At 33.1% G+C, this 19754-nt stretch overlaps 1 protein-coding gene across 1 annotated transcript in view; it reads left to right on the top strand.

The window, feature by feature from the left end:
* LOC101691786 (disintegrin and metalloproteinase domain-containing protein 18-like) overlaps nt 1–19754 on the top strand; it is a 204420-nt gene that overhangs the window by 70138 nt on the left and 114528 nt on the right. Inside the window, exons 11-14 of the mRNA XM_045070988.1 lie at nt 1169–1305; nt 4421–4604; nt 11185–11280; nt 17202–17400. Of these exons, the coding sequence (XP_044926923.1) occupies nt 1169–1305; nt 4421–4604; nt 11185–11280; nt 17202–17400 (616 nt within the window). The remainder of the gene's footprint in view (nt 1–1168; nt 1306–4420; nt 4605–11184; nt 11281–17201; nt 17401–19754) is intronic.

Raw genomic sequence — 19754 nt, forward strand, 5'->3', positions numbered from 1 at the left:
AAATACCAGTGGAATTTTGATCAGGATGACATTGAAAGTATAGATTGCTCTGGGCAGTATAGACATTTTAACAATGTTTATTCTTCTGATCCATGAGCATGGAACCCTTTTTCATTTTTTTGTGTCTTCTTCAATTTCTTTCATGAGTTTTCTGTAGTTCCTTGAACATAGATCCTTTACCTCTTTGGTTAGGTTTATTCCCAGGTATCTTATGGTTCTTGGAGCTATAGTGAATGGAATCAATTCTCTAATTTCCCTTTCTATATTTTCATTGTTCAAGTATAAGAAAGCAACTGATTTCTGTGCATTGATTTTGTATCCTTCCACATTACTGAATTGCTGTATGAGTTCTAAAAGTTTGGGGGTGGAGTCTTTTGGGTTTTCCATATAAAGTAACATGTCATCTGTGAAAAGAGAGTTTGATTTCTTCTTTGCCAATTTGAATACCTTTTATTTCTTTGTGTTTTCTGATTGTTGTTGCTAGGACTTCTAGTACTATGTTTAGCAACAGTGATGAGAGTTTATACTACAACATTTTAATGAGCTCCAATATAAGCATCTTACTCCTATTTATATTGCACCTCAGCTTAAATACTAATTCACAGATATTAAGTAGTTATACTCCTCAAAATTCTCTATTGGAGTACTTCATTTTCTTTAGAACACTTTTCATGATCTCTTTGTATTTGGGAAATTTGTTTCAAGTCGTTAGTTTATTTTCTTTCTCCCCTTCTGTAATGGAAGTTACCAGTGTGAATAAAGTCCATTTTTTCATGCATGCCACTACATTTTCATTTTCTTTTAATGTGCTTGACACATGTGTATTCTGAATTAAGATTTGTTAATTGGGTAAATTTATTTAATGAGAATATTAAATAAATGTATTTTGTTGATTGTATCAGAAATACTATGGCTATACAATTTGAGTATGTTAAATATTAAACCAGAGAATACTTCTTGCTTGATCATTCTTTACACTGTTGCTTAGTTCTTATGTCAATTAGTCAGTATGGATAGTCTTATCAATGACCTATCAAAATAACATGTTGTAAAATACACTTAACATAAGCAGTGTTAAAATATAAAATTTTACAGAAACAAAATATTTTATTACTTTATTTGTTAACTACTTGTATGATGGTTTTCCTTTCAATCTTCTTTATTTTAGTATCCAGATGCAATAACTTTGGAGGGATTTTCCGTTATTATAGCTCAACTACTTGGGCTTAAAATGGGATTAACATATGATGATATTAATAACTGTTCTTGTCCAAGAGCTACATGCATAATGAATCCTAAAGCAGTGTAAGACTTTTTTCTTCTTAATTAATTTCACATATATGTTTGTGAAGTTGTTTACAAGATGTGTTTTGTTTTTATTCTTTATATTCAACTCCATGTCAAAAATTGGAAAGTGTGTTGTGCCAAAAGAGATATCACACTAACAAATATGTCTAAGTGATATGACTCCAGGAAAGTGGTAAATGACATGATTAAGAAATGCTCACTTGAGAGAATTAGAGGGAAATTTTTAAGATTTATGAAGACTGTGAAATTTTAAATAAGCATGGTGCTATTGTTTTGGTTGTTGTAGTATATTGCATTCAAAGCAAGCATATCTAAAATTACCCTTAGTAATATAGTATTGGCAGTTTGGGTTAGAATTTTAAAGAGATAGTATAAGGGGAAAAGGTTTGCAGAGGAAAAAAAAATTGTCCCTATTTACAGATATTATGATGACTACCCACATATATCAACAGTATCAGTATGCAATTAGAAAAAGAACATCGAAAATTTATTAGGATGGGAGAAACTACATATTATATACAGGCCAAAAGACATAAAAAGAGAAGGAAAAGACAATGATGTTGGATATAATGAAGACTTAAAAACAAAATCATTGAGTAAATTAGAGAGGATAGAATTTAGTGCATGAGTAGAGAGGCTGACTTTTATTGGAGCTGAGTATATTCAGTTATTGTGGTAAGATGTTAGCAGAGTAAAGAGATAAAGATTTAGGTAGTTTGGTTAATTGAATTATAAAGATGAGGACAATTTCTTCTAGTAAGGAGTATATAAATTTGGATAAAATATGTGAAACACTTGTCTTGGAGAGAGGCTGTGGACTCTGAGAAACAAACTGATGGTTTTGGAGGGGAGGGGGTCCAGGGAAGGGTGAGCCTGGTGGTGGGTATTAAGGAGTGCACATATTGCATGGAGCACTGGGTGTGGTGCATAAACAATGGATTTGGGGACACACACACAAAATAAAATTAATTTTTTTTAAAGTATGGTAGGATTGTAGGACCTTTTGAAGATATACTTAATATTAGTAATTGCAAATGCAATGTGAATTCAAACAACATGTTATTTATTTTAGTCCATATAATTCCAGCCACCAAAGTGTATATATAAAGAAAGTAAATAGTTGAGGTTTTGTCAAGTTAATATCCATGGGATTCAAAGAGAGTTAGGATTGCAGGAAAAGCTATGTTCCCCTAAAATAATCATTTCAATTTTTCATAGACTGCTCTTGGAGTTTGGGATTAGAAATTAAAGGGAGTTGAGGGAAACTGGAAGGGGAGGTGAACCATGAGAGACTATGGACTCTGAAAAGCAACCTTGAAGGGGCGGGGGGTGGGAGGTTGGGGGAACAAGGTGGTGGGTATTAGGGAGGGCATATTAGGAAGCACTAGGTGTGGTGCAAAAACAATGAATACTGTTACACTGAAAAGAAATTAAAAAAAAAAAGAAATTAAAATACTTTGAGGCTGCTGCCTTACCTTGACTTATTTTATAGTTGTCTTTAGACCTGGGCTTTAATCTTCTCCACAAAAAGCTAATTAATTAATATTTACTTTTAAATGCCTTGGTCTATTAAAATTCTATATACTTAGGCTAATACATTAATTTCTTCCTTTTCATGGCCATCTTTTAAGTAAAGATTACAAAAATAAATTGCTTTGTACACAGTTATACAAATGTTCCAAATTCTAATTAATACTACCAATTTTTACTCAAAAACATGTGACCCAAGTAAAAGATAATGTTTCTATTTTTTATTTTTGAATTTTTATTTAAATTCTAGATAATTAACATATAGTGCAATATTGGTTTCAGGATTAGAATTCAGTGATTCATCTAAGTCTCTATTTTTAAATTAATTTTGTATAAGAAATATCAGTGCTCAAAATTTGTGACTTTTTGCCTGAGAATGGCCTGCAAAAGTGGAGTGACACTGATACCTATTGAAACAAAGTAGCTGTAAGTAATTGAAAATTGCTTAAATCATATTATTCCTTGTGGCATTCTTCCCATTTTTCCCCCATTTATTCCATTACAAAAGGCTAAGTGAAAGCTAAAGCATTACTTTTTCCTCACTTTACTAACATCAGAACGTTAGCAGCTGTACATTTAGAGGCTCAGCTATGGCTGTTTTGGAGTTATTGTTTCAGACATGATTGCTTAGACTGGCAATAGAAATAAAATGTGACCCACATATGTAATTTTAACTTTTTTAGTAGTTGCATTAAAAATTTTTAAAAATCATATGAAGTTAGCTGCAATAATGTATTTTAATATTTTATTTAACAATATATCAAAAATATTATCATTCCAACATTCAGTCAACATGAAAATTACTAACTGTATATGTTATGTTCATTTACATGCATGTGTATTAATAAAGGATGTATACAAGAGAAAAGAGTCCAGGGATTACACCAATGTGTATCAGCTTGAGAAACAAGAAGAATAGAATTGCCTGGAACTGAGAATAGTGGATGGTACAGTCTTGGCTGAGAAGACCAGTAGTCAGTATTGTACATAGTATATTCAGAATGTCTAGTGAAGATCCATTAGACATATTTTTTTAGATATTCCACTAAAAACATAGCAGTGAACATGAAAATGAAGACCTTAATGGAACTTATATTATAGTGTTAAATTTAAGTTACATAAAAACAAATTTAAAAAATACAAATGAGCTTATTTTTACATGATGCAAAAGTACCATGTGGAATAATAAATATTGACAGTGGAAGTAGAATGGGGGAGGGGACACAATTTTATATAATGTCAAGAAAGACTTTTTTGGACGATTACATTTGAGTAGACATCTAACTGAAATGAGGGAGAGAAGCTTTGGCTATATGAGAGAAGAACATATTAGGTAGACAGAAAGATAGATGATAGATAATAAATAGATGATAGATAGGTAGATATCTAACCATTTTACTTTATTGCTTTCCTGGAAAGATACATTTTTGATGGCATTTTAAATCATGCTTGTCTTCATCTCTGCTCAGGTAGAAGTTTTTCATTAGCCATCTTGCAATTTATGTCATTATATATAGGGGCATTGTTTAGGTGGAGTTCTATTAGCCTGAGGACTTACCTGAGGATTATTATTTCATTGTAGGGGTTCCAGTGGTATAAAGATTTTTAGCAACTGTAGCATGTATGACTATAGATATTTTATTTCAAAATTTGAGGCTAAATGTCTTCAGAATTTTTCAAATTTGCAACCATTATATCAAAATCAATCAGTATGTGGTAATGGGATGTTGGAACCTAATGAAGAATGTGACTGTGGCAGCCAAGAGGTAAGCAATAAAAATTGGAATTTGAGCAAAATTTCTGTGTTTCTAATAAGTAGTTGTCATGGTATATAGGAGATAATATATGCAATTATGTCTTTAATATAAAACTTAGATATGAAAATGAGTGTAAGATAGGGTGTATGAATTGCTTTTCCATCCCTTTTCAAATGAGAAAACAAATGACTCATGAAAACTTGGTTTGCATATACTGTTCCCAAGTATGCCAGCAGAGAGGTTTTGCACATAAGGTTAATCCTCAATTTATTTCCTAACTCATGTGACCACCATCTGTTTTCTCTACAAACTTTTCCTGAATTTGGTTCAAATTTCCCCATTTCTTTTTGTTACAAGAATGGTGAAAAATGATGATAGATTTTTCTTAATCTTTAAGCATTCTTGCATTTCCATGTTTCAGGATGATCAAAACTTGTTCTGTTTCCTCACTTCTAAAAATAGATATCCATTCTACCACAGTCCTATTAACAAAACACTCTCTGTACACTATTCTTAACAGATAATACCACATATTTAATCTAATATCATTATTATATAACATTTTGCAATTCCTCTCTATTTAAATAAAATAAGATTTAGTGATTAGTCCCCCAGCCATTACATGAATTTCTTATCCACCTACAAAAAGAGCTGACCATTTGTTTATATAACATTAAATCTCTACAAGTTTTCTTAATCCCCACTATTCCCAAAAGTGTGTGTGTGTGTGTGTGTGTGTGTGTGTGTGTGTGTAGGTTTTCCATTTATCTCAGATCTTTCTTTCTTCTTTATTTTTATTTATTTTTTTTAATCGCAAGAACTACCTTAATAGAGAAATATAGAAGGGGTCAAAAGCTCAGAATAGTGGTCATATTATAATTGAATATAAGAATACAAATCCAGCACCCAATTATTTGGATGGCTTACAGGATATTGCTTTCCACTAAGGCAATGAAAAAATCCACTACTAAGGAGGTAATAATGTTGAAAATCTCAGTGGTAGCTTTCTTTTATAGACAACAGTTGGTGGCTGAAAGTGCCCTTATAGAACTGGGCACCCAGTGTCATTAGGAATCACTGAATACCAAATAGCAGAGGCCAAGAGACAGTGCTTAACAATAACAGCCAAAGTGGATGAAGTTAGCATAAAGGGAAGAAAAACATAGATGGCATCTACTGGTTTTGAACTGCATGGATTTATACTGATAGTTAAGAAGGATCTGGGTAGTTAATTACCATATTTCTTGGTGTAAAAGAAAAAGTGAACAGAGGATTGAGGCCAATTGCTACAAATCTCTTACTAATCTCTCGCTAGATTTTCGAACCCAAATCAGTCTTAGAGCTTGAGCTCATTGCTCAGGTAGAGGATGAAATCCTACAATGCTCCAGTAAGGACAACAAGCAGCAATTTCCTCAGTCATTCCCCTCTCCCAACAGAGCGTCCTATAGTCTTTTACTGAAACAACTATCCACTGGGGTATGGAGAATACCCAGATCATTGTAGGATGATTCAATACAGAATCTTTGCTGTTATTCCCATGAGAGGACCCAAAACATCATCATGAGTAGAGTGAGGGTATAGAGAATCCAGGTGATACCTGGAGTCCTTGAAAAAAATCTAAATAAATAAATAAATAAATAAATAAATAAACATAAAACAATCCCAAACCCAAAACAAAACAAACAAACAAACAAACAAAGCCCAAACAAACAAAAAAAGAAAAGAAAAGAAAAAAGGAAAAGGCCATCTCATGGAAGGTTCAATGAACCCCAGGTTCTCACAGACTCTGCATCCAAGCATCCTGCAACCAAATGTAAGTTGTTTGAATAAATAGCTAGATAGCTAGAAATGCCCTTAATGACACTAATAAAAAAAAGCCAGCAATAACAGTAACTAAGACATTACTGTTAGGGATATCAATATAGATTTTATGAATATGATTTTAAAATGGTAAGAAGATATGATGAACAACATTATATTAATAATTTAACAACCTAGATTAAATGGACAAATTCCTCGAAAAAATGCATTTGCAAAAACCAACATGATTAGACATCTAAAATGTGAATAGCATTATTAAGAAATAATGCTAAAGAAATGCTATCTATATTTTCAAAACTTCTCATTAAGAAAAGCCCATACACATGGATGGAACTAGAGCATATCATGCTTAGCGAAATAAGTCTAGCAGAGAAAGACAGCTATCATATGATCTCCCTGATATGAGGAAGTGGTGATGCAACATGGGGGCTTAAGTGGGTAGAAGAAGAATCAATGAAACAAGATGGAATTGGGAGGGAGACAAACCTTAAGTGACTCTCAATCTCACAAAACAAACTGAGGATTGCTGGGGGGAGGGGGGTTGAGAGAAGGGGGTGGGATTATGGACATTGGGGAGGGTATGTGCTTTGGTGAGTGCTGTGAAGTGTGTAAACCTGGTGATTCACAGACCTGTACCCCTGGGGATAAAAATATATGTTTATAAAAAATAAAAATTAAAAAAAAAGAAAAGCCTATACCACATGGCTCTACTGGTGATTTTTTTTTAATTAATAAAAGCACAGGATAGAGAATATAGTCAATGACACCATAATAGCATTGTATAGTGACAGATGGTAGCTACACTTGTGGTGAGCAGAGCATAATGTATAGAGAAACTGAGTCACTCTGCTGTGCATCTGAAACTAATGTAATGTTGTGTGTCAACTATATTCAATTTAAAAAAAGAAATTATGCTGATTTTATACAATATTTTCTAAATTATAGAAGAAAGACATTATGTTCTAACTTTTTCTTTCCATGTAGAAATAAAAATCAAGTCTATACACCCATTTTATTAATTTGGGACAATTAACATCCCTAGCAAATTAAATACAAATGTGCACACACAAACACAAACACATACTGTGATTAAAATGAGGTGGCATTGGCAAAACAAAACAAAACAAAAAACAGAAAATTTAAAATAAATATAGTCCATATCTTAATAATTGCTTGATTGCCAGTGCATAGACTAGCATCTGGTACTTACAAGATACTCAACAAATACTTGTTGATTCAGTGAATGCGTGGATAGTGTAATTATCTTTATAATTATGTATCATTTCTAGAATACCCATTAGTCATAACAGTACTTGGAGAGTTTATTTGAAAGTTTTTCTTAACAAGAACTTAGAAAGAATGTAAGGAACTTTTTATAGAAAAAGTTGATTTGGAATAAATCTTGCCTTAAACATCAAACATACTTTGAGGCTGTTTAATTGCATTCATGTTGTATTGGGCTATTGGCACAAGAAAAGAAAATTGATACCTATATATCTTTATCTATAATATCTACACTTATCCATCAGTGATTTAACTATCTATATATGTAAAAGTTATATAGATATATAACATTCATTTTCAGGATGGAAATATATAATGTCAGAATTGTTTATCTATAAATCCAGTGCATTCATTATGAGAAAGGTAGAAGCAGCCTCTGATGTGCAGGATCTGGCCTAATAATATCAGCTGGGCCTTGGTGTTGCTAGGAGCTGGCCTGCCATAGATGGGTTGTGGGGTTCTCCTGTTAAATAATTTCAGAAAAACTCAACATCTGTGATCATGATAGATGAAGAGAAAAAGCAAGGCCACTCTCAATGTCTGAATACAAGTAAAACTTGGGAATTATTCAAGTCACAGAAATGACCAAATATCCTCCTATCCTGGCTAATGTGAGAAATTCCTGCTCCTTTATCAATTTCAGCTTTAGCATTAGTATAGTCCCTCCTCTTCTAGATAAGCACTATTAGAATACTTAGTCAGAGATATACCCCTTCTTTTCTGACAGCATCTAATCTGACAAAGCCCAGATTCCTTATATGCCTCAAATTACCCAACACAAGCCCAAATTCTGTAATTGTAACCTTTCACTGAGGAGTACCACAGTTTCTCAGAATGTGCATTCTCCTTGGCTGACACTAGTAATAAATCCAATTTGTTGAACTACAGGTGTGTTCCAGGTGGTCTTTGGCAGAATGAAATGGACATCTGTATCTTCATAAATATCCTTAATTTTACAAAATGAAGTTCTATTTTATAAACCCACCTATACATGTGGAGTATACATTTGTTCTTGTATAAACAAATATAATGACAAGTAATACATATTTGAACAAATATCCCACAAAATATAAACATACATTTCAGAAAAAATAAATCTGTAAGTTTTAAATAAAAACAAAGATACAATCAAGTATTGATAATAGTCTTTGCATAATGGAGGTCTTGGTAAAGAGACATAAAACCCAATAATCATAAAGAAAGGACATTACAAATTTCACAATATGACAGGCACCATTAACAAGACAAACAATAGACTTCAAAGAAATGTTGTAAACATACAGAAGAGAGAAAGGATAACTGGATATTATATAAAAACTTTTCCCACTAGTTAGTGGGAAAAAGAAGGAAAAACAAAATACTCAAAGTGGTCAAAAGTAATGATCATTTAATTCATAATGTTGTACAAAGTGAAAGTTCATGCTCACATTCACTAGTAATTAGAGAAATGATTTAAAAAATGAGACACAATTTCCCTACTAACTCATTGTAAGTTAAACACATTTTGTCATAATTAGTATTGAAATATGTAGTTGGGAGAGGATCTTCAATTACTGTCCGTGAAAGAGCACACACACACACACACACACACACACACACACACACACACTAATAAGGATATTGAAGCTATGGATAATCTGGGAAGTATAGAAACAGCTTCAGCTTTTACTCTATATTTTCTGCATGATTTCTAGCATGTGAATATTTATAAATACATTCCTATTGACATTGATTTGATTGATTGACTGACTATTGATTTTTCATGTCTTTAGACATGAAAAATCAGAAACAAATGGAATAGAAATAAAGAAGAATCTTACCTTTATGTTAAAGGACAAGATCTTTGAAACCAGTTTTTTGAGTAAACAGAAAATGTTTGACTTTTTTAAAGTGTTAAGAATACAAAAATATTAAAAAATTATATAAATGCAATTTATTTACATGGAAACAATATTTAGTTTATTATTTAAATTATTACTCCTTTTGAATAACAATTGACTGTCATTTAACTTGTAAAAATACAGAGGGGCACCTGGATGGATTAGTCCCTTAAGTTCTGCTTTAAGCCCAGGTCATGATCCCAGAGTCCTGGGACCTAGCCCTGCAACAGATTGGGCTACCCTGCTCAATAGGGAGCCTGCTTCTCCCTCTCCCTCTGCCTCCTGCTTCCCCTGCTTGTGCTTTCTCTCTTGCTCACTATTTCTCTGTCAAATAAATCTTCAAAACAAGAAATATTAAATGCAAGTTGGTGCAGTCACTTTGGAGAATAGTGTGGAGATTCCTCAAGAAATTAAAAATAGAGCTTCCCTATGACCCTGCCATTGCACTACTGGGTATTTACCCCAAAGATACAGATGTAGTGAAAAGAAGGGCCATCTGTACCCCAATGTTTATAGCAGCAATGGCCACGGTCGCCAAACTGTGGAAAGAACCAAGATGCCCTTCAACGGACGAATGGATAAGGAAGACGTGGTCCATATACACTATGGAGTATTATGCCTCCATCAGAAAGGGTGAATACCCAACTTTTGTAGCAACATGGACGTGACTGGAAGAAATTATGCTGAGTGAAATAAGTCAAGCAGAGAGAGTCAATTATCATATGGTTTCACTTATTTGCAGAGCATAACAAATAACATGGAGGATATGGGGAGATTGAGAGGAGAAGGGAGTTGAGGGAAATTGGAGGGGGAGATAAACCATGAGATACTATGGACTCTGGAAAACAACCTGAAGGTTTTGAAGGAGCAGGAGGTGGGAGGTTGGGGGAGCCAGGTGGTGGGCATTATGGAGGGTGTGCATTGCATGTAGCACTGGGTGTGGTGCAAAAACAATGAATTCTGTTACACTGAAAAGAAATTTTAAAAAAAGAATAAATTATAAGCATTTTTAAATAAAAAGCAAGAAATACTAAAAAATTAAAATTAAAATTTATTAACATATTATTATATGTTATATTATTATATAACTATATATAATTATATAACGTAAATATATGTTAATATTTATTAACATATTAACATATTTATTAACATATCTTTTTTGTTAATTTCATTATAGTAAAACATAACACATAATTATTAAATCAAATGTATTTTAGTTGTAATTATTGTCTAACTCTACTTTAACTTTATTTGCAAAATGAACCTGGAATAAACAAAACACGAAGAAGACAATTGGGGAAGATTTTCTCTTGGAAACTCACATGTTCCTTCCTCGAAAATATATTTCCATTTTGGTAATTTATGAATTAGTCACCAATGATTATAAGTAATAAATGTCACTGATCAACTACTATTTTAGATGTTATTTTGTTCTTATATGTTCTTTTGGACATTCTAGAAGTAATAAAATAATAAAGCTTCATTGAATATATTGTATAATTGAAAAGTTGAACACAAAAATGTATAAATAGAAGCTAAGATTAATACATAAGAGCTGTTAAATTGTTGAACTACAACAATATTTCTTATGAAATTTTAGGAATGTCAGTTTAAGAAGTGCTGTGATTTTAATACATGTAAACTGAAAGGCTCAGCAAGATGTGGTTCTGGACCATGCTGTACATCAAACTGTGAGGTAAGTTTCCAATGTTTACAAAAAGGAAATTAAATTGTGATCATAGAAGTCTATATTAATTAAATTATTGTGGAGTTGATAAAATGCATATAGAATAATGAAGAGTCCATAAACAACCACAAGTAAAAAGGAAAACTACCATGAATTAAAGAATGCATCACAGATAGGTACTGATTATTCTTTTGTGTTAAAACTACAGTTTACTGCCTTCTAAATTACCATATAAAGAAAGGGTAAACATAGGGGCGCCTGGGTGGCTCAGTGGGTTAAAGCCTCTGCCTTCAGCTCAGGTCGTGATCCCAGGGTCTTGGGATCGAGCCCCACATCTGGTTCTCTGCTCAGCAGGGAGTCTGTTTCCCCCTCTCTCTCTCTGCATGTTTCTCTGCCTACTTGTGATCTCTGTCTGTCAAATAAATAAATAAAATCTTAAAAAAAAAAAGAAAGGGTAAACATAGACATTACTATGTCAAGATATTATCAATTATACAGGAAATTGTGAAGTCAAATAAATGGTAAATGACCATGGAAAAATTGTAACACAAATCGACAAATTGTGTAGCAGAGAAAATGAATAGCATACAGAATATGTAAATAACTCTCAGATATTGATAAATAAAAGACAAATCACACACACAGGCAAAGGGGATGCTCAGGCAATTTATAACAATGAAAGTAAAATTGTTCAATATGTGTACTTCATGTGCAATAGTTAAGGTAAACACAAATAAAAATAATACAATATATAAAGTAGTCATCCAAATGGTAATCTTAAGAACAACAGTGTTAATATTAAACCAAAAAAAAAGGGATAAAGATCATTTTTTGAGAGTATTTGTGGAATTTTGAATTGCTACAATCCTTTTGGTGAGCAATATTTGAATATCTCTGAGCAGAGTATAGATTACCAGTCAGTTTCTCTTATGTACATATGTTAGAAATATGCACATGTATGGAAAATTCAAAAAAGAATATTAATTGCAGAATTGTTCACAGTAGCAAATAAACAATATTTATTAGTATTTGAACAGTTAGATAAATTAGTGCATATTATAAAAAAATTAGTAACTGCAGGCTAAATATTGGTATACTAATATGATATTATTTTTAAGACATATGTTTGGGTGAGAACTCAAGTTCCATAAAGCAAAATATTTTATAATTTTAATTTTGATATATTATATACACATAAATATTCCACATGTTCTTTTTGTTCAAATATTCCACAATATTCTTTTTGTTCAATTTTTCAATTAAGGTATAACTTACTAAAATATAACTTTATTAGAGTAAAATTCTTTCAGTGAATAATTCTGAGCGTTTTAACAAACTTTCAGTCTTATAAATAGCACCACAATAAAGGGACAGTTGATTTTATCACCACTCCCAAAAAGTCACCATGTACTTCCTTGTATTCAACCCATTTCTACACCCACTGACCCTGGAAACTACAGATCTGTTTTCTGCATCTGCAATTTTCCTTTTGCTGAAATATAAATGGAGTCATATGTGTAAACATTGTAATTAGGCATGTTAGCATAATGCATTTGAAGTTCATTTATGTTGCGGTGCTTGTTAGTGGCTCATTCCCCTTTTTGTTTGTTTAGTTTGTTTTCAAAAAAAGTATTCATTATTTAAAAATTATACAAACTGTCTCTTTATTATTCACAAATTATGAAAATTTGTAAGCAGTTTGTCTCAACCCTTCAAAAAAATGTACTCTCTCTTTACAGTCTTTAGTGGCAGTGCATTTTGATGGTGTGGAAACTAACTCACAAACATTCCAAATAACTTGGTTGGAATGTACAAAGATATAGCAGAAGATAGAATTCCTACAATGATTTAAAAAATACAAGTTTAAATTGAAGTTATAGAGAAAGTGAGGATTACAGAATAAATGGTAAACAGACGCCTCTGTATAATTTTGCAAAGCAAAAATTATAAGTTTTGTATGTTTTCACTTTGTTTCAGCCTTTCCAAAACACTTTTAACCACAAAAGTTGAGGGCACTTTGATGGTTCAGTCAGTTAAGCATCTGCCTTGGGGTCAGATCATGATCCCAGGGTCCTGGGCTTGAGCCCTGCAATCAGGCTTCCTGCTCAGCAAGGAGTCTGCTTCTCCCTCTGCCCAGCTCCCCAACTTGTTCTCACTCATTCTGCTCTCTCTCTATCTCAAATAAATAAATAAATAAATAGTCTTTAAAAAAAAAAGTGCAAAAGCTTAAAATTTTCCAGTTACCTAAAACTTCAAAAATCTATTGTACTTTAGGAAAACTCTAAAAAGCAGCAGCATTCAAACAGTGGTTAACTCACAAATGTGTGTGCAACATCCACAACTAAACTCACTATTACTCAAGCATGTCAGAGTACAAGCCAAGGCAGAGCCAGTAGCAGCATCTCTGAGAGTAAAGAGGACTAGTGTGCGGCCCAGGGCATTAGGGTGCTTGCTTGTGGAAAAAAACGGATAAAAACTAAAATGACTTTTTTTACAGAATCCGAGGTCCTAATTAAAAGCAGCTCCTTTAAACACCTAGGACAGTCTCATTTCTAGAAATGCAAAATATCTTGTTACTATTTTTGCTTTATATATATTTTTTTATCTTTTAGAGAAGTTAAATAAAGGAAAAATGAACTTAATAACTAAAAATAATTATTCCATCTTTTATTCTTAATTTCCTTTTGTATTTTAGATTTCTGTTTGGTATCATATTCTTTGTGCCTGACGTCCTCCCTTATGATTTCTGGTAATTTAGATCTACTAAAAAAGAATTTTCTCAGTTTATTACTTGCTTAAGAAAGTATTTCTCATTAATTTTTGAAATATAGATTTTGAAGGTATAGGATTTTAGGTTGAAATACTTTTTTTAAAAAAATTTCATCACTTTAAGACACCACTTCATTCATCTGTTACTCATCTTTGTCTCAGTCTATTATTAATTCAATTAAACAGAACTGTGGAGTGCGTGTGTTGGGGAAAGGAGATAAACCTCCCTATGAAAGGTAATAGATAAAGTACTTCACAGGCCCTATAAATTTGACAATAACTAAGCTATGCAAGGAGGCCATTCTACTTCCCGATAATAATCTATATAATGATGTTGATAACTATTATATACATTGTTTACTATGTGTTGTTCTAGCACTTTTTACTTTAACTCAGTTTTTTCTCAAATTTTTATTTAAATTCTAGTTAGTTAACATACAGTGCAATATTGATTTCAAGAGTAGTGTTGGTTCATCACTCACATACAATGCCCAGTACTCATCATAGCAAATGCCTATTTAATTTATTTTTTTTAATAACAAATGTCCTTCTTAATACCCATCACCCATCTAGCACATTCCCCACCCACATACCTCCATCAACCCTTAGTTTGTTCTCTATTATTAAAAGTATCTTATGGTTTATTCCCCCCCTCTTTTTTTCCCTTCTGATATGTTCATGTTTTATTTCTTAAATTCTACATATGAGTGAAATTATATAGCATTTTTCTTTCTCTGACTGATCTCCCTTAGTATAATACATTCTAGCTCCACCCATGTCATTGTAAATGACAAGATTTCATTCTTTTTGATGGTTGAGTAATATTCTGTTGTATATAGGAACCACATCTTCTTTATCCATTCATCAGTTGATGGACATATAATTTGGCTATTGTTAATAATGCTGCTATAAATATTGAGAGGCTTGTACCCCTTCATATCTGTGAATCTTTTGGGTAAATATCTAGTAGTACAATTTTGGGATCATAGGGTAGTTCTATTTTTAACTTTTTGAGGAAACTCCATACTGTTTTCCAGAATAGCTGCACCAGTTTGCATTCCTAACAGTGCAAGAGAATTCCCCTTTCCCCACATCCTCACCAAAACCTGTTGTTCCTGAATTGTTAATTTTAGCCATTCTGACAGGTGTGAGGTGATAGCTCATTCTGGTTTTGATTTGTACTTCCCTGATGATGAGTGATGTTGAGCATCTTTTCATGTGTCTCTTACCCATCTGGATGTCTTTGAAAAAAAAAAAAAAGCCTATTCATGTCTTCTGCTCATTTCTTAACTAGATTATTTGGTGGAATATGCCTCAACAGCATAAAGGCCATGTACAAAAAACCTACAGCTAATATCATCCTCAATGGGGAAAAACTGAGCGCTTTTTCTCTATAGTAAGGAGTAAGACAGGGATGTCCATTGTCACCATTACTATTTAATACAGTACTGGAAATCTTAGCCTCAGCAATCAGACAACAAAAACAAATAAAAGCCATCTTAATAGACAAAGAAGAAGTACAGCTTTCAATATTTGCAGATGATATGATACTCTGTATAGAAAACCAAAAAGACTCCATCAAAAGATTGTTAAAACTAATACCTGAATTCAGCAGAGTCACAGGAGATAAAATAAATGTACAGAAATTTGTTGCATTTCTATGCACCAATAATGAAGCAGCAGAAAGAAAAAACCAAGGGCTCAGTCCCATTTATAATTGCACTGAAAACCAAAAGATGTCTAGGAATAAACCTAACCAGATAGGTGGAAGATCCGCACCCTGAAATGTATAGAACACTGATGAAAGAAATTGAAGAGGACACAAAACAAATGGAAAGACATTCCATATGCATTGATTGGAAGAACAAACAATGTTAAAATGTCTATACTACCCAGAGCAGTCTATACATTTAACACTATCCCTATCAAAATACCAACAGTATTTTTTCACAGAGCCACATCAAGCAATCCTAAAATTTGTATGGATCCACAAAGACCCCAAATACCTAAAGCAACCCTGAGAAAGAAAAGCAAAACTGGAAGCATCATGATTCCAGACTTCAAGCTACAGTACAGAGCCGTAGTCATCAAGACAGTTTGATACTGGTACAAACATATATTGATCAATGGAACAGAAAAGAAAAACCAGAAATGGACCCACAACTATATGGTCACTAATCTTTGCAAAGCAGGAATTTACAAAAATTTACAAGAATATCCAATGGAAAAAAGTTTCTTCAACAAGTGATGTTGAGAAAACTGAAGAGTAACGTGTGATAGAATGAAACTGGACCACTTTCTTATACCATACACAAATATAAATTCAAAATGGATGAAAGACTTAAATGTGAGACAGGAAACCATCAAAAATCCTAGACGAGAACACAGGCAGAAAGCTCTTCGACCTCAACCATAGTAAATTCTTACTAGACATGTTGCCAAAGGCAAGGGAAACAAAAGCAAAAATGAATTATTGGGACTTCATCAATATAAAAAGCTTTGTCATAGCAAAGGAAACAGCAAAACTAAAAGGCAGCCTACTGAATGGGGAATATATTTGCAAATGACATAACTGATAAGGTGGTATCCAAAATTTATAACAAACGTATTAAACTCCACACCCCAAAAAACAAATAATCCAGTTTAACTCAGTTTAATACTAACAAAAACTCTCTGAGAGTATGTTTATCATCCTGAGTTTACAAACTAGAAACAACTGCAAAAGAGAGATTATATATCTCACCACACAAATAAGCTAGTGAAAATCCAAACAAGATATTGAAACGAGGCAGTTTGGTTCTTGGTCACTTCAAGAACAAAAAAGTATGGGCATTTTTCCTTCAGTTTTGCGGAACGGGTATGTGTTACCTCTTTAGGCTCCCTCTAAATGCAGGTTGAGTTAGATGGCCTCCCAATGCGGAACACAGAAGAGTTGTAAACTCTCTGTCACAAAGAATCCTTTTATATCTGAGACACTTTCCTTCAGGCTTTATAATGAATAATGGATCTGACATTTCTTTCAGAGAACTCACAACCTTGGGAATTTTATGATTCCCCCAAATATCAATAATTAGGCATATTTTATTTGATAAATCTCTTTACTAAGTAAGGAAGAATAGTCATCCCCAAGAACGTGATTTTCTTTTTCTGTTTGCTCCTAGATAGCAGTAGCAGGCGTTCCATGTAGAAAGAGCGTTGATCAAGAATGTGATTTTACAGAATATTGCAATGGAACATCCAGTAATTGCGTCCCTGACACTTATGCATCAGATGGCATGTTGTGCAGTTTGGGAACTGCATATTGTTATAAAGGACGATGCCAAACTAAAGATAACCAATGTGCCCAGGTACTTGGAGAAGGTATTGTTCTTTCTTATGTATTTATATTACCTTAAATTTGGATTCCTCTATATGATGAAATACATATCACACCACTCTGACGTAGAACTTGGATCTCAAGCTCAATAATGAACAAATTTGAATTAAGGAAGATTTTTTAGAGGACAGTAATATAGTATAGTATTGTATAGTATCTCCAGGATAATATTGTACATCTCTCTTTTCATGGTTTGATTTTTGATTTTTATACTTAGCAACCTGCGCAAAAATCCATTTTTACCACTCATAATTACTTAGAGATTGGAACAGCAAGTTAGTAGATTCTAGAATTTTACTTAAATTTTTTTACTTCGTATCTTCACCATCTAACTTTAATGGCATAAAACAAGAAGTTCAGAGTGAATTTCATTCAAGGATAATCATATCTCTTGACTGAGGAACAGTTAGGAGAGCAGTATCCATAAGCCACTGACCCAAATTCATTTTTATATTTTCTTTTTAAATGATTTTTCCAAATAATTCAAATAAGAGTTGCGCATCTATGCTTCCTTTTTAGGCAGTAAGTATTCATAATACCCCAATATGATTTTAGAAGGATTAAATGAAATTTGAATGGACAAAAATTACTCAATGAAATGTATTCAGATAAATCATTTACTAATTGAGTAAAAGTAGTGCAAGCACCACTTTTTAGTTATTTGCCCTGCAATAATAAGGTCTATAGTTTATACCAAAGGGCATGGAATGCAACTTATACTGTTTTCCTAATTATCTGAAACTTATCCTTAGTAACAAGTTTCAAATTAGGTGACTTAACCAACATTTAACCAGAGCTACAGAGCTATAATCTCCTAAATCAGAGCAGTGGTATTTTCTGTTGGCTGTATTTCAGGATTCCACTTTTTATTTGGTTATGTCTTTGCTGTTTTTCTTTTTCAGTGCTTATTTGCATTCAAAAATATTATTTGTCATTGCCACAGTATCTTTATATCAAGATTTAATACATCATTTAAAAATAAAATTAAATAATGGGGCACCTGGGTGGCTCAGTGGGTTAAGCCGCTGCCTTTAGCTCAGGTCATGATCCCAGCATCCTGGGATCAAGCCCCCGCATCAGGCTTTCTGCTCAGCAGGGAGCCTGCTTCCCCTCTCTTTCTGCCTGCCTCTCTGCCTTCTTGTGATCTCTGTCAAATAAATAAATAAATAAAATCTTTTTTAAAAATTAAATAATACTCCCTATAACATCCATTAAGGATTATCCAGGCCATACTCTTCTTTTTTATTAAATAAATCTTTGATCCAGAATTGAACTACTTGTCATTTGACATCTTTTTGAGTTCTAATTAAAATGAGGATGTTTAAGTATGACTTAACCATTAGTATGCATTTCCTCTTCTAAGTTATGATCCGGTGTCCCACAAAAACTTACCTAACTGGGTCAAAATTTGATCTTTTGATGTAGTTCATACATTCATCCCCCCTTTCTTCATTTATTTGGCTCCTACCCGAAGGAGGCACTTTTTTATTGTTCTTATGTTACCAAAAATTATAGGACAAAAGGCTGTACTTAAGGCAAGAGCACACAGAACTGATAGTATTCAACAAGTTGAATATTGTCACGTGGTTATTTTACTCATGGAGTTTATGATCAAGAGACAAAGATAGTAAAAACATAAATACAAAAGAAATATTAAAACTTTAATTGTGCTAAGTGCAGTTAAAGGAAAGAAAATAAAATGCTGGGAAAATTGTGTAGTGGACAAGAGAAATACCATCTGCTGTCATTATCAATTCTAGCTGTTAGCTCATTTCTCCAGAATTTGTCTTAACTACAGACACCTCACCCAAAAGTACATCTTTCCCAGGACAGCACAAATCTAATAATTAATTGAGGTGGGATATAAAGGCCTGAGCATTGGAGTCTAATCAGGCATAAATCAGGCACACTTTGTACTCTGGCAAACAGCGTAGGACTGGTCAAGTCTTTGTTGGGCTTGCATTTCTGTTTGACTTCTTATCTTTTCTATCCTGCTTTCTTCCTCTCACTTCCAGATGCTCTAATCACTAATAAATAGCTTTCACATTATACTTCATCTAGATGCTAGCTTCTGGAAGCTCTAAACATTAACAAACGATCCTTAGAGTGGTATGAAAATATTCTATAAGATCATTTTCTTTTCTTTTCCTTCTTCTAAAGACTTTATTTCATTTATTTGAAACAAATCACAAGTAGGCAGAGAGGCAGGTGGCGGGGGGCGGGGGGAGGCAGGCTCCCTGCTGAGCAGAGAACCTAATGCTGAGCTCAATCTCAGGACCCTGGGATCATGACCTGAGCCGAAGGCAGAGGCTTTCACCCACTGAGCTACCCAGGCACC

The sequence above is a fragment of the Mustela putorius genome, unplaced genomic scaffold (assembly GCF_011764305.1).
Source record: "Mustela putorius furo isolate JIRA1106 unplaced genomic scaffold, ASM1176430v1.1 tig00003976_pilon_pilon_pilon, whole genome shotgun sequence".
In the NCBI taxonomy this organism is placed as follows: domain Eukaryota; kingdom Metazoa; phylum Chordata; class Mammalia; order Carnivora; family Mustelidae; genus Mustela; species Mustela putorius.